The following is a 16675-nucleotide window of genomic DNA, read 5'->3' as shown; positions in this document are numbered from 1 at the left end:
CCAGCAACTGAGCTACCATAGTTTCTTAACTAAGTTTTTGTTGTGTGGGTTCAAGAGAGAAAGGTACAGCAGCAAAGAGTGGGTTTGCCTGAGGTGCACCACCAAGGCCATGGGGGATTTGAAGCACGGGGCTGCATGGTAGTGACCCGCCAGTGGAACTTAGCTAGCTAGCGGGTGGAGAGATTGTGGAGTTCTGAGTCAGAATCTCCACAAGATAAAAACTCTTTCAGGATTTTTCCCTGTCCAGTCACATTGGGGCAGTGGAAGGCCTGTGATTGGGCAGGAAAAGGAAGGTGGAGTTAGGAGTGGGGGAGGGAGAGAGGTCACAGGAGGAGAAGAGAGGAGAACAGAGATGGCTTCAGATGTGGACCTGCATGGTATTTACTAGCCACAAATAGCTATATTTTTATAAGGTTAGAAATACTGGGATAAAGCTTTTATCATTACCAATTGCCTCTAAAATTATTGTATTGAAACTTTATAAATTGTCATATTATTTATACATAAATCTGATTGGTTAATTAAGCTTTTAAGAGTCTTGATTCTACCGGGTAATTATGTAATGAGGAGACAGATCATGGGGGTATGTGGGGTGTTGCATGGTAGCAAGAGGAACTCAGGGTGCCCCACCAGAGAGATGGGGGAGCTGAGGGACCACTGAATGAGATGTACCTGGCATGCACCCGGCAGAGTCCTGTGGCCCGGCAGGCCAGTGCCATGCATTAGAGCAGGAGCATGGCCCAGCGGGGCAGGAGAGATGGCAGGAGAGATGGCAGGCTTTCTTTAATATTTCCCATCAGTGCATAGCTGGCCAAGCCACTGGGGCAGAGGCACAAGCGTGGGAACGGGCCTGTTCTTTTTTATTATTTCCTGCAACAATGTTCACTCCCTCTCTAATGGTTGCTTACTCTGCCCCCTAAACATGTGTGTGAGTTTTTAAAGCACCCGTGGGTGACATGCTTTCTAAAATCATGTTCAATGTCCATTGATAATATAGTCACGCTGACCAAATATAGCGTGGCTCTTTCCATATAGCGTGAATCAGAATTTTTAAAATACTATGGGACGTTTGAAGTTCTATTGTATTTAATAGTATGGTATTACCATGATGTCTTGGGGACAAACAAAAAAGCAAAGGTTATGTTTTGACCATGGTAAGTACACGTATCAGGTTGATAAAAAGCAGATTATGCTGGTTAGTTTTTATTGTCAGTCTGACACAACTACCTGGAAAGAGGGAACCTCGGTTCAAGAATGGCCCAGATCAGATTGGCTTGTGGCAGTATCTGTGACAGACTGCTGCTTGGTGACTGATAGGAAGCGTGCGGGCAGTAGCCACCCTAGGCAGGGCAGAGCCTGGCTGAGCTGTGAAGAAGGCGGGCTGAGTAAGCCAGACAGAAGGCGGTAAGCAGTGGTTGCTGCTTCAGTTCTAGCTTGAGTTGCTGTCCTGTCTCAATAGTGGACCATAACCTCGGAGTTTAAGATAAATCCTTCCATCAGCGAGGCTGCGTTGCGGATAATGATGGTCGAGAAAGGAGCCTGAGAGGTTATGAGTCATCTGTGAGGTACAGGGGACACGGCTGTAACACCCACGGCATTCTAGCCCCTACCGCAGCCTGGCGCTGCCTCAGAGTGGCACCAGCTTGCCATCACAGGGTTGGCCAGCACAGCACACTCAGTGAGCAGCAGAGACTTCAGAGCTCAGCCTTCTTCCTGTTACTGGTATTCATTTCACTTCTCAGATCCCCTCTCACTCAACAACAGGAGCTTTAACTTACCCTGGTTGGAAGAGAGCTGGGCAGGCATCAGAACGAACGTGGTGCTTTTGTTTGCCTCCCTATGTATCTGATCTCAGGACAGTACCTACGCCCCTGTGAGAGCCACGCTCCCCTCAAGGTGGTTGTACACTGGTTCTTTCTAAATGGTGGGCCCTGCTCAGCCCTCCCATGGAATGAGTGCATTATGAGACAGGATGACAAGATCTATGAGGACCAAAGTCAGAGAACTGAGAGAGCTAAGTGAATGAACATCCTGAAACCCTCAAGTCATGACCCGTGAAGGTGCAGAAAGGGAAGTAGCTCCCTTTGCTGCCCCCTCATAAAGGGCATGACTGGCACCCACATCAATGTAAGGCTACCCTATGTAAAGCATAACCTATTTAACTGTAATTTTACACAATACAAGAACTGTCTCAGTTACTTTTCTCAAAGCTATTAAATATGTCTGAAATGTCTGAAATATGAAATTTAAGAGACAAAGGATTTATTTTGGCTCATGGTTTGAGAGGACACAGTGCATCATGGGAACAGAGGCAGGAAGGAAACTATGGCAACAGGAGGAAGTGGCTGAGTACTACTACAAAATTTGATTCACAAATATTTAGAGAAATCAAGGGGCTTTACTATCTCGTGGTATGTTTCTCATGAATGTAATTCACAAAATACTTTATCCATCTTTAGCCTGTGACGGGCACTTGTGAAATGACTGACCCATACTGCAGAGTTATAGAATATGAAGTGACAGAAAGACATAAAAGTGAGGAGAGACAGGAGTAAGGCAAGCTGTTCTCTAAAAGACACATTTTAATACAGGTAATCAATCCATGGGGACACTCAACAAACTCGAGCAATAGACTTTCAAAGTTAATTCAAAACCAATTAGAGGACATGCACCAAGAAAGTCTCTGAGGAATTTATACATTATTAATGGTGCCTCCCTTAACCATAAAGGTTTAGTAAACAGTCTATAAATCCAGGAGATAGAGAGACAAAGAGTGAAGTACACAGAAACCAACGGCCTCGAAGGAGCTGCGTGGCACCCCCCCCCCCAGGATATTTACAGAAGAGATCCCCACCAGGATCTTGTCACCAAATTCTCCTCAGTGTCATGACACAGTGGTGGACTGCACCATCGTCACCAACAACTTCAAACAGGCTTAGACTTTGCACCAACACCGGTGTGTCTTACACTCACCCCATCTCACAGAAATGACTGTGCAAACAGTCTCACTCCCTCCGTGTGCTTTACCATATTTCTGAGGGTTTTTTTTTTTTCCTACTGTACTTTATGAGCCAGATGTCTGCTGGTAAAACTCTGAAGAGAGGACTGGGGGATTTGGCTCAGTCAGTAAGTACTTTCCATCCGAGCATGTGCATCTAAGGTGCAGTTCCCAAAAATTCACATTAAGAAAACAATCAGATGGACGGCTGTGAACAGTGCTCTCTGAATGCAATAGGGCCACTGTAAGCAAGAACATGCAGAGGTGTGGTGTGCAAACGATCCGTGAGTTTTTAAAAGGATACATCAAGTTGGAATAGATCTAATCAAAACACACACACACACATACATATACATATACAGAGAGAGAAGTGGGGGAGAGGGGGTTGTGTATACATATATATGTGTGTGTGTGTATACATGTATAAAACTCTCAAACAAACAAACAAGCAAACAAAAAGCCTGGTTGGGGTCCCAGTACTGGGCAGGAAGAAAGAGGTGGATTCTGGGACTCCCTGGTTGGCAAGCCTGCCATACTTGGTGAGTTCTATACCAATGAGTGACCTCATCTCAAACTTGAAACTATATAAAAGGTGGACAGTGCCTGAGGATCTGATCTTAAATTAGCCAAGGTTGTCTCCTAGCTTCGACATTCACGCACATTTGCGCGCGCGCGTGCACACACAAATATCCGCATACACACACAAACATGCATACACATACACACATGCACACACACACAAGCAAACACTTCTAGCTTAATGTACTCTTCCTAGCTGCCAATATGCAGCTACCTTCTCTCTCTTGGGACACCAATTGGCTACGAAGATTTAAAAGTTCAGAGATTGAAGGGTTTAAATAGTTTTAACCCTTTTAAATGTAGAAAGATGGTAAATCCCATTATCTCTGCAGCCACTGCCAATGTTAAAATTCAGCTTGGCTTTTTTTTCCCCTGCAGGTCTAAGGATTACAGAGTTATAAAGGGACAAATGCTTTTCTCAGATTCTATAAAGAGCTGTCCCCAACTAGGTGACCTACAGGAAATAAAGCCAGTCAGTTCTCCAGCTGGTGGCCACTGATCAGAGCATCTAAATGGAAAGATATTCATGGTAAGCTTCAAACCACCAGGAAAACAGGTAATTGCTTCCTCAACTCCATAGGAAGCCAGTGATTCGGCGGTTTGATGTGGGAAGGAGTGAAAGATTTCAGACATGTGTCAGAAGTATCCAAGAATAAGAAAACAGAAAATATTGTCAGGGACCCAAAAAAAATCTCAGTGGGTCAGAACAGGTACACATAATGATGCGGAAGCCATCTTACTCCTACTGGAAACCAGTTGCCATGGTTACCCTCCTCTCGGGTCTTACCTCTTGGGTCCTCACATTTATGTATCCATAGTGAGTTCGCAGAGGCTGCCTGAATGTGTAGGGCAGAGGGATCCATTTGGTCTTAGGCTGTCCAAAGCAGTTCAGGAGCAAAGGGACGGTCACGTCATTGACAAGGCGCATGGCCAGCAGCAAGATGCACAGGGCTATGAAGCTCACAGCAAGCACCGGCTTCCTCTGCAAAACAGTGGAGAAGGAAGGGAAGGGGAATGAATGACCTCAGGCTGGCAGCAGTCAGGGATCGGGTACCCCTTTCTCTCTCTCTCAGAAGAATCAAAGATTCTGCCTTTTAGGATATTTCAACTGGAGCAAGGGGAAAGCCATCGTTTGTCCAGTGGTGGCCTTTTTGTGCCATCTGCTGAGAGCAGGCAGAGTTCTGAGACTCTTCAAGCCTTCCTCTTCCTACCTACTGTCTTTGCACACTCCTGTTCAGTTGAAAACCTCACATCAGACATTTCCATTGTAGGCGACCTTTCCTACTCCCCAGCTCTGGCCCCACCACCCTCCTTTCACCACAGACCTGAGGGACCCAGCAGAGGTGAGGAGTCCCATCCCCCAGCCCCAGCAGAGGTGAGGAGTCCCATCCCCCAGCCCCAGCAGAGGTGAGGAGTCCCATCCCCCAGCCCCAGCAGAGGTGAGGAGTCCCATCCCCCAGCCCCAGCAGAGGTGAGGAGTCCCATCCCCCAGCCCCAGCAGAGGTGAGGAGTCCCATCCTCCAGCCCCAGCAGAGGTGAGGAGTCCCATCTCCCAGCCCCAGCAGAGGTGAGGAGTCCCATCCCCCAGCCCCAGCAGAGGTGAGGAGTCCCATCCCCCAGCCCCAGCAGAGGTAAGGAGTCTCCCCCTTCCCCACTCCTCTCTGCTTTAAAGGCGTCTTTACTGTACTTTTCTCAGGCCTTAATTACAGCAGTTCTTTTTCTACCACATGCCTCTCAGTGCCTGAAGCCCTGGGATGTGCTCTGTCACGTGACTCTCTGTATCCATGCCTTCTTCGTGGTATGACACCTGTGTTAAAACACAGGCGCGCAGCAAACACTTGAGAGAAATGCATAACTCCTTCACATCCTGGCGGACCCAGCTTCATTCCTACCTCACACTTCTGGGTCTGTATTTAGCGGTTTCTATCCGCAGAAAACCTCACCTGTTCATACGATGTAAATGAGAAATGTTAGGAGCCAGAAGGGGGAAAGATCGCACAGCAAATAGCCTAAGACCATTCCCCTGAGTGCAAAGAAAGAGAGCTGACACCTGCATCTGTCCCGGGTGAGGAAGAGCGCGGGTACCTGCTTGAGACGGAGCTTGACAAAATGCGTGTTTTGATTGGTAGAGACATATGAGCAGTTCTTTGAAGATGAAAGAAACAAGAAAGCATGGGTTGTTCTTGGGAACCAATCAGTCTCTCTTACCTTGCAGAACCTAGAAGGAAGGCTACAAGTCTAAGTGATAACGGTAGTGGGTCACCAAGGGAACCACGGTAAGGTGCACACCCTGAGTCTAGGAGACAGCAGAGACATAAGCAGACTCTGCGTGTCGTTTACTTGATGGGTTTTTCTAAGAGTGAAAGCTATGTCATAATTGGGTGTCAGTGTAGATGGTACTCTGGAGAAGACGGAGAAAGGCAGTTAAAATGAGTAGGGGACTAGTCCACTCGGTACAGGTAGAGGCCTTGCAAACAAGGGATGGACGCTGGAGCAGCGGAGACAAGTAGTAGGTGAGGAGCCTCAGTTTAGATGGACAGGCCCAGAATCTATTAGACAGAACATCAGTTGTAGACACAAAACTCTGAGTTGAACTTCGACCTAGACAGCTGCAGTGTTAGAGGGAATCTTGGGGAGGTCAGCAGGGTCACAGAATTTATCCGAGGGCATCAGATGATAAAGCCCTTGGCTCAACAGGTGCTCGCTTTCTGGGGGCCAGGAGTTCAGCTGTCATGGAGCTAGAAAGTCAAGGCGGGAGTAGGAACTGCAGTCAGACCTCACAAACAGGCTGTGACTTACAAGGTGCTAACACAGAGGAAGGCCCCGCCCGCTGCCAGTGGAGCCACCTTCAAGCTTAAGGAAAACTGGAGTTTCTAAGGAGAGGCTTCCACTCTCTTCAGGGCTGGGTTTTGGGCAGTTACTTCCTCGTGTAATTAGATACAGAATTTCTCAAGGAAGAAAAGAAACCTCAGTACAATGCTGTTTTATGTCCTGGGCCACAGCTCCAGCTCAGGCCGATGGAGCCAGCACCCAGATGTCACCAGCACTTCCTCAAGTCGTTATTCCTGCTCAGCACTTGCAATTTGTAAAATCCACATTCCTCCGTCTAGCCAGCCTAATTTTCTAATCACTGGAGAGTCCCCAGAGCTCTGCCTCCTCAAAACCCCTTATCTCCCCACTAACCACCACAGCCTTACCTCATTTAACCTTCTAATCATGGAGAAACGTTTTAATTTGCTCTTCTGTGGAATCATTATGTCCACGACCCTGCGATGTGTCAAGGTAACAGTGTAAATGAGGTGATGGATCTTACAAGTTTAAAGGGGCATGGGCCAGAAGAGATGGCTAAATCAAAGCTAAGGGAGCAGCCACCCATTCTGTAAACAGGTAAGAACACTGTTCTTTCTCTGTCACCATCCAAACCAGCAGCTGCTGTGAAGGAGGCCAGATGTGGGCTGTGCTCTGGTCTGCTCCAGGCACTCTGCTTCTGTTGGCTGCTGAACTGGCATGCGGGGCGTCTGTGGACAAAGGCATAGAGGGCCCTTTGGACTCCACCACTCACAACATCAACACATATATAATGCATACAAGAGACAAAAATAAATCAACCACTTTGGAGTGAAACTTCAAAACCTGAAGTCACAGCAGCAGAAGCCGGTGCCCCTGGGATCCGTGTCTGTATCCTGGGACCATCAAAGGAAAGCGATGCTGAGCAAAGCAAGGGTGGGCTACTGGGTGAAAAGCAGCAGCTCCCCTCTGTACTGTCCCCAGAGCTGCATTCGCAAGGGTCATGGGTATTCTTTCCACGCTCAGATCTCCAGCTCCACCTCTGTCATCTTGTGACCACCAGGCTGTCCCCTCTCTGTCTAACACATCGCCACTCGTGTTTGAAAGTAACTCATGGTGCTGACACAAAGATGGCGTAACTTTAAGCTCTGCAGAGCAAGGGCAACAAGACCTGACCCAGAGGAATGTGCATTCTCCAGCAGTCACTTCTGCCACGCCGCGGCCACAGTGGAGGCTAGAGTTTAGGCACTCCAGCACACACAGGGCTGCTTGTCTTCAGGAGACCTGCAGGGTATGAGGACGTGAACGGAACACCAACACACGACCCACATGAATGTAGTCACACCTCGGACTCCAGACCCCACATAGACCAGGAAAAGGACTGAGAGAGAAAATAAAATCAATCAGGCAGAGCAGGTGCCAAGGACTCACAGCAATGCAGCTGGCAAGGAGAGAGGATAGGAACCATCACGTGTCAAAGGAGGTTACGGGAGGCTGCACGGGTGAGTGAGGAGGCCCGAGAAAGGGCGGGGCCGTTGTGGTCATGCCTGTCTGAGCTGCCACATTCAAACCAGGTCCTCACAGAGGAGGGGGATTGAACAGCCGTAAGATGGAAGGGTGTTACAGCCACAGGGAAGAGCAAGTGGATGGGCCACAGTTTCATCACAAACTTGGTAAGGAGGCTGCGAAGTACACCATGATCAGTAGATGATGCTAAGCGGGCCATAAAACAGTCTATTCTGCATTAGATATGGGATCATCACCATGTGTGAGTCCACACTCAGAAGGGCAAGTTTCACAGGCAGCACTGAAGCAGAAGCAGTCAGAACTTTAAAGATAAAACAACCACCCATTAGACTAGAGAAAAACGACTTGTCGGCACGATGGTGTGAAAGGCTGGTCTCATGCTGCACAGAACAAACGTAAAAGTAGCCATCATTCTAAGGGCAGGTGTGTGCAGATTAAAGGCAGAGCATTGTCAAAGCACCAATGAACACTTAAAAAGTGGAAGATAGTGTTAGGATGGCATAGTTGTTAGATTCTTTGTGTGTGTGTGTGTGTGTGTGTGTGTGTGTGCGCGCGCGCGCGTATGTGTGTGGTTCTGTATGTATGCATGCGCATGAAAGCCCGAGGTCATAGGAGACATCTTACCTGATCACTCTTCACACACTGTTTGAGACAAGGTCCCTCACTGAGTTCAGCGCTTACAGATTTCACCAGGCTGCTAGCCACAAACCCCAGAGCTGTCTCACCTGCTGTCTCTCAAAGCCCTGGTATGTGGTGCCGCCTTGCTTTTACTTAGGTTCTGGGAACCAAACATGGGTGCTCATGCTTGTAGTAAGGACTTTACCAACAGACCCAGCTCCTAACTATTTATTATTGACAGATAATAACTAGTGGGTGAGCTCTCATATAGCCATGTGAAATATGTGATAAAGACTAGAAACATCTTTTCTCGACATTCCAAGCAGCTGCAAACCCTTGAATCACTCAGGGCAACTTCTCTTTAGCAACTTTCGAAGGATGCCACGGAGTACAAGTCGATCTGACAAATTGCTTTAGGGGAAGTTCATTCCTTCTTTGTTCCTCATTTGGGGAAGTCTGAAGGGGCCTCTAGCAGCTGAGACATTTAGAATTTCATCCTCTCTGTACTGCAAAATCTACATAAAAATGTGACATTCCAGCTGCTCACTCTTTAGAGCTGGAATATAACTTAGCAGACTTTATAGCAGAACTACCTATTTCAAAACAGACTCCACGGAGTGTCCATGATGGACAGATGTAGTCACAGAGGTGTGCACCTGTTGACCTCACAAGCCATTCTAAGTGATGTTTTATCCTTCCTAGCCCAGAATTAATCATTCCCCATGCGATGAAAACTTTATTAACCTCATCAGTTGCTAATTGCTTGTCAGAACCACATCTTTATAAATGATAACTGAAGAGAAAGTGTGTTTCTCTATTGAAATAATAGTTCATAACGATTCAAAGTAGCTGCATATCGTGATGAGTGTTAATTTTTCTTCCGATGCTGCCATTTACCCAATAACAAATTTGAAATGCAATGACAAAATTTGATTTTTTTGTGAGTGTTCACTCACCTCACAGCCTGGCTAGTCCACACCTGTGGCTTACCTGTGATCCCAGCTAATACCAATTCTCTCTCAGATTGAAACACATCATGAATGTGGTTCAACCTTGCACCATTGTCCAGCTCCAAACTGTCCTCTGGGTGAATGTAATAAATCATTGTACCATTTGCAGGGAGCTAACTTAGCAGAGCACAGAGTGTATGAGCAAAACTGACATTTACTTATCTGCTGCATCAACAATGCTGTGACAGTTCCCACATACTAAGTGACAGTGGCCTCTGGGGAAGTCTCACTTGGTTTTTGTTGGGTAGGGGTCAAGAAAGTCCTGATGCAAAGGTGGGATGTCCTGGTGAGACAGGATGCTCAACTAACTTCAAACCATACAGCAGGAAGCACTGTGTCACCGGCAGCCTGAGGCTGCAGAGCTGCTGATGGAATCACTGACATAATCATCGAGAGGGTACTAAAGGTCAAACAAGAACAGCGCAGGGAAATTAAATGAGGGAGAATCTAGGAAGCTGGTGTAGAATTCTTGACATGGTAAAGATGTGGGGCTAGTGAGACAGATCCTGAAGGGCACTGTTTGCTTTGCAACTGTGGGGACCTGAGTTTGATCTCCTGCCCATTCATGGAAAGTTAAGTGTGGGAACATGGGCTTTGTAACCCACGCTCTAATGAGATACAGACTGGATGATTCCTGGGGCTCAGACATACAACCAAACCAACCTAAGGTCCCAGGGACGGAGCCAGTCTCAGAAGGAAGGAAGCTGGGGTCAGGGGTGCAAGGGAGATGTCTCTGTTGGTAAAGTACATGCTGTGCCAGCATGGAGACTTAGGTTCAAATCCCCAGAACCCAGAGAAAAAGCTGGATGTAGTGGCATGAGTCCCAGCTAAGGGGCTGGGGGTGGGGTGGGCTACAGATAGAAGCATCATGGGGCTCACTCATCGATGAGATCCAGGTTCAGCACGAGAGCCTGTCTCAAAAGGTAAGATGAAAGCTATAGAGGAAGACACCAGAATTGACCTTTGTGCACAGACCCATGGAAATATATATACATATACATATATATAGAGATAGATATATATAGATATATAGATATAGATATATCTCACATGCACATACATAGATAGTAATATGGTAGTAGTTCCAGAGAAGGAACATCCACAACTCATCTTTGGCCTTTAGACACCTATGAGAGCATGCCCATATAACCATAAATACCTACACAAAAATTCAAGTTACTTCTATTTACACATACTTGTGCATGCATGCTTTGAGTTTATGTACCATGAGGTCAGATGTGGGTGTTAGAGTCCCTGGAACTGACGTTATGGGCAGCAGCCACCATGTGGGTGCTGGGAATCTAATATGAATCGTCTGCAAGAGCAGTAAGCTCTCTTAACCACTGAACGACCTCTCCAGCTCCCACAAGGGCATTTCTTAAAAAAGAAAGACTAAAGAAACAACTTTAAGGATGGCAGAGGGGCAGGAGCTGGAGTCAGAAAGGATGCAAGCTAAAGCTTCTTGGCGCACAGCAGGAAGTCAGTAGGCAGCAGAACTGTTGAGCCCACGGGGGTCTAAGCCTGAGACAGAGGGTCAGGCTGGGTTCTGGAATGCGCCCTCTTGAGGTGGTACTGCTGATGGAAGGATAAAAGCTAACCAAGAGCCAGGATGGTTACTTCATCAGGCGCCACTAATGAACATGAAGTTTCCCACGGGAAGCAGCAGCAGTCACTCCAAAGCCCATCCTCTCTGCCAGATACTGGGAGTCTTTGTCTTACTGCGAGCACTCGTAGGCACCACGTGATGAGGTGGGCGTGGCTTCGTGCCTCAACTCCACAATCCCCTGACTCCCTTCCTGTCTAGGACCACACTAGAAGGCAAACTGTTTGGCGGTTACATACAGATAAAAATAAACTTGAGCACATGAGCAGGCGATGGAAAAGTGGTGCACATACACTGGAATTTTATTCAGCCATTATTCAGGGTCAGTGGGGCACTAAAGCCCAGGTGAAGGATAAATGGAGGGGCGAATCCACAATCTTAACAGTGGACACTTCATGAGTGGAATAATTGTGGGATGGATATACAATGTGTTTCCCAGATAAGCAAACGAAGCCTGGGGCGGAGAGGCCCACCCACAGTCACAGCTGAAGAGAAAAGTAAACACAGGAATTGAGAGCCTGTTCTGATGTCCGAGTCTGAGTTCTGTATGTGGATTAAAAATTTTAATTACCATTTGTCTGAGTCGGCTTTCTGTTGCTGTGAAGAGTCACCACCACCAAGGTAACCCTTACAGAAAAAAAATCATCTAATTGGGGCCTGCTTGCAGTTTTAGAGGGTTAGTCAATTATCGGCACAGCAGGAAGCATGGTGGCATGCAGGCGGTAGCTGTGAGGTCTACATCGGGATTGGAAGGCTGCAGGAAGAGAAAACCACTGGGCCTGGCTTGGACAAAGGTCATCCCCAGAGACATGCGTCCTCCGACAAGGTCACACCCTCTAAGCCCTCACAATTAGTGCCACTCCCTAATCACCAAATGTTTAAAAGTGGGGGCCATTCCTATTGAAACCACCAAACAACTCGTGCCAACAGGAAAGCTCTCAGAGAACAGGTTCAGAAACGTTAAAACCAGCTCTAAGTAGGTTTTGAAACATAGTGTGTCGACAAATCAAATATCTAATTCATAAGAAAAAACAGAAGACTGACATGATGCATAGTATTTATACATACTTTGAAATCAGTAATTGTGGACAAATTTAATTCATTTCCCCTAAATCCGGCTTTATTCCCAGTATTAGAAAGCCAGCTACAAGAAAGCCTAGGGCAGCAGGGAGGGAAAATAAAGTAATCCTCCTGGGGTTGTACCAGACACTGGGCGCCTTTGTCTTACCTTGAGCACTCATAGGCACCACGTGATGGGGTGGGCGTGGCTTCGCGCCTCAGCTCCACAATCCCATGACTCCCTTCCTGGTCTAGGACTACACTAGAAGGCAAACTGCTTGGTGGTTACATCCAGATAAAATAGACATAAGCACATGAGCAGGCGATGGAAAAGTGGTGCACATACAGAGTGGAATTTTATTCAGTCATAAAGAAAAAACAAAACTACGAGATTCACAGGAAAGTGAGTGGAACTGGAAATGTTACATCACACAGAACACACCGTGCTCGGGAGGACAAATATTGCGTGTTTTCTTCCACATGCAGACCCCAGCTTCTAAAGATTGTGTGTGTGGGGGGGCAGTGGGTGTGGGGATAAGTTGGGAAATGAGGAAGGGTCCATGAAATGAGGAGGAAATGCAGGCGAGGGAGAGACAACCCCTGTGTCAAGAGAACGGAAAACACCCGCGGGCTGCGTGGGAAGCCCAGGAGGAAGACTGCAGGCCAGTCAACCAGCACAGTGTCCAGGAGAGTTCCAGTGGAACTCTGCTATATCAATTCTCAACTAAAACAAAGGAGGGGGTGGGCTGTCAAAGAAACAACGGCGCATCCCGCCCAGTATTCCCCCTTAAGAATTTGGGATGCTTGCTAGTATATCAAGATAAGATACGGATGGATTTCTTAATCAGTAGAAATTACAAATACAGAAGACAAAGCCCAGGGCCAGAAAGAGCTCAAGGGCACCACCGCCATCACTGTTCTGAGCAGAAAGCATATGGCCGCAGCTGTCCCAAGAAGTCTGGTCTTGTCTGCTTCCCCTCTAAAGGGGCAGGACACAACCTTCTGACCTGTGCTCAAAGCATCCCCATGAGCTATTAATACATCTGCACGTTTTCTTTTATTTCCTTTGGGAGAAAATTAGTTATTTTTAACCATTCTTTGAGAATTTTATGCATATATACAATGTATTTTATCACATCTACCCCTTACTCCACTCTAACTCCTCCAAAAGCCCTACAAATTCCTCCCAACTTCAGAGCCTCTTCTTTCTCTTTATAGCCCACAGACTACTTCTGACACTACATGCACACAATACAGACCCAGCCACTGGAGCCTGGACAAACCATGTGACCACATCCCTAAAGAAAACCAACTGTCCATCCCTGGAAACCTTCAGCTTCCAATATTTCCAATCTTTCAGCTATGGGTAGGGCCCTGTGATCCCCTCTCTCCAGCAAAAGTCAGAATGTTGACTGGCTTGATTTTGTGTAGGTCTTATATCAGCTGTCACCGTGTCTGTGAATTTGCAAGACCCCTGCTGTGTCCGCCAGACCCTGTTTCCTGAATCCCTAGATGTTTCACTATATAGCCAAGGACAGCCCTAAATTCCTGGTGATGCTTCTGCCCCCACGTCCTGAGGGATAAGATTATGGGCACAGACCTTCACACTAGCCTTAAGAGGTTCTAGGGACTGAAAGAATTTAACTGCGTTCACAGCAGATACACTGCAAAGTGGGATTAGATAGTAAACCACATATATCTGGAAATGAGAACTTAGAAGTCAATGAAATACACCTAATCCTTGCTGGAGCTGTAGTCCCCACCCCACCCCCATCCTCTAAAGAATCAGGGATGGTAGCCAGGGTATTTTAAATATTCTTCACCCCATACCCAGGGAAGACACAAACAGCCCCATGAGGAAAAGAAGACAGAGAGTCCAGGAGTTGCCCAAGACTCTAGAATTTACAGTGTAGCCAGCCTTTCATAGTTTGGGAATTTTCTTTTGTGGATGGGATCTAGAATCACCTAGAAGATAAACGCCTGGGCGTGGCTGTGAGGGAATTGACGGATGAACTAAAGTCTAACTTTGCATGGCATCTTCCCACAGGCTTGGGAGCCAGACTACATGAAAGGTGGTGAGCTGAGCACAGCCTTCACTGGCCGGCCCTTCCTGACCGCTGACACAGTGACCACCCGCCTCATGCTCCTGCTGCCCACCATGATGGACTGTACCCTCAAACTGTGAGCCCAGGTAACCCTTTCTTCAGTATACAGCTCTGGTCTGGTGTTTTGTCATAGCCACAAGAAAAGCAACCATTACAGTATGGGAGAGCAGCAACCAAACAAGGAAGCACCGCCCCCTTTGAACATGGCATGCAGGTACACGCCACATACACACACACACACACACACACACTTACGTGCGTGTGCGTGTGTGTGTGTGTGTGTGTGTGTGTGTGTGTGTGTGTGTGTGTGTGTAGAGATATGGGTACCGCCCACATATATCTGTGCATAAAAATAAACTTTGTCACCTCCCAGCATCCCTGGGGAATGGGCACCCCCTCTTGCAGGTCTGAGTCACCCTAGAAAAGAGACACATACCTATCAAAAGGTTTTTCACTAAAATACAAGTTGAGTTTAGTCAAACATGGGTCCCATGGTAATAGAAAATAGTATTGTTCTAAGAATAGTTGCATTTCTAAGTAGGACAGTTGTGGATTTAATACTGAGTTGGCAGGAAGCTAAACTGCTTCTGCAACGTAAAGAATGTTAGTGTGCTACTCACAGTGCATCTATGCGCCAGCAGCGGAGGTAGAAATGTATCCACTGCTCTGCAAGAGTTTATCACATGACAGCTGACATCAGCCAGTGCTCAACAATTTTTATCACTACCAAATCGCCCATATACTATTATTTTTTGTTTATTTTATTGGATATTTGCTTTATTTACATCTCAAATGGTATTCCCTTTCCTTGTTACCCCTCCAAAACATCCCTATCCCCTCCACCCTCCCACCCTCCCACCCTCCTAGCCCCCACCCCACGCCACCCTGCCTACCAACTTCACCCTCCCACTTTCCTGACCTGGCATTCCCCTACACTGGGGCATCGAGCCTTCATAGGACCAGTGGCCTCTCCTCTCATTGATGTCTGAAAAGGCCATCCTCTGCTACATATGCAGCTGGAGCCATGGGTCCCTCCATGTGTACTCTTTAGTTGGTGGTTTAGTCCCTGGGAGCTCTGGGCCTATCATTGGTTGGTTCATATTGTTGTTCCTCCTATGGAGCTGCAAATCTCTTCAGCTCCTTGGGTCCTCTCTCTAGCTGCTCCATTGGGAACCCTATGCTCAGTCTATTGGTTGGCTGTGAACCATGGGTGTTTTGATCTACTTTCTAAGGAGGATCAAAGTATCCACACTTTGGTCTTCCTTCTTCTGGAGCTTCATGTGGTCTGTGAGTTGTATCTTGGGTATTCTGAGCTTTTGGGTTATCAGTGAGTGCATACCGTGTGTGTTCTTTTGTGATTGGGTTTACCTCACTCATGTACTATTTACAAAGCTTGCTTGTCATCTCAGGCTGGGTGTCTAAGTGACACTCAAGCTTAGCAGTCCAAATTCCCATCATGTCCACTCTCCCTCACCTGCAGCCTCTCTGAGGAGAGGAGCCCCGCCTCAGAGCTCAAACCTCAGGTCTACGTACGAGCTCCAGGATCTCAGACATCATAATTCCATCTGAATCTGGATCCTTGTTTGTAAAATCAAAGGGATGTTACAAAAATTCAACAAGGGACCACAGAGGGCTGGACTCCATACATGGAACATGGCAGGCAGCTGACAACCACTAACACCCGTCCTTAAATCCACACTCAGCTCCCGTAAGAGGGGAACCTCGTGGGGCATGTTCTTGCCCTTCCTACCTCTTTCTCTCTTGAGAATGTTGCTCCCGATCCTTCAGGATAGCAATGACTGACTCTCAGCCCACTATTATCAGCCCCAAATTCAGCAAGTCACCCAATAGCATTCCCCTTCTTTCTTCTCAAGCAGACATCATTAATCAACCGCAGCACCATTCCCCTAAATCAGGGTACAAACTCAGAATCCTTTCAACTCAATAGTCTGGACAGCAGTGACAGCAGTCAGATTACCACTTAATGTCGAACAGGTAATAGCTTAAGGACGGAGGCTACACCTTAACACACCTTACACACTCGTCCTCTCTGGACCTTGGTTTCCTCATATATATATTCGCTTTTGTAGAATTTGGTACCTCCGTCGATGACATTACTAAGGAGGGGAGATCCAAGCACCACGCTGCACAGGGCTTCCCTCTGGGGCAAGGGCAGGGACTTATCAGAGTTAGGCTGGCATGCAGATACACTCACCAACCGAAGCCAGTGACTCTATAACGGAAACAGAAATGGGGTGAGAATGTGTCATCTTCTATCTTAGCTGAGACTAACTGCAGTTCGCAGAGCCTCCCTGATTGCAGCTATTTGGCACCTACTGAGAAAAAGTTGAAGCTAAGATATAATTTGCCCTTTTACCTCTTGGAGGAG

At 47.1% G+C, this 16675-nt stretch overlaps 1 protein-coding gene across 1 annotated transcript in view; it reads right to left on the bottom strand.

Annotated features, from left to right (window-relative positions):
• St6galnac3 (ST6 N-acetylgalactosaminide alpha-2,6-sialyltransferase 3) overlaps window positions 1-16675 on the bottom strand; it is a 527866-nt gene that overhangs the window by 302038 nt on the left and 209153 nt on the right. Inside the window, exon 2 of the mRNA XM_052178870.1 lies at window positions 4365-4559. Coding sequence (XP_052034830.1) covers window positions 4365-4559 — 195 coding nt within the window. The remainder of the gene's footprint in view (window positions 1-4364; window positions 4560-16675) is intronic.

The sequence above is a fragment of the Apodemus sylvaticus genome, chromosome 4 (assembly GCF_947179515.1).
Source record: "Apodemus sylvaticus chromosome 4, mApoSyl1.1, whole genome shotgun sequence".
Taxonomy (NCBI): domain Eukaryota; kingdom Metazoa; phylum Chordata; class Mammalia; order Rodentia; family Muridae; genus Apodemus; species Apodemus sylvaticus.
The sequence above is the reverse complement of the archived record's forward strand: the minus strand, read 5'-3'. Positions and strand labels throughout refer to the sequence as shown.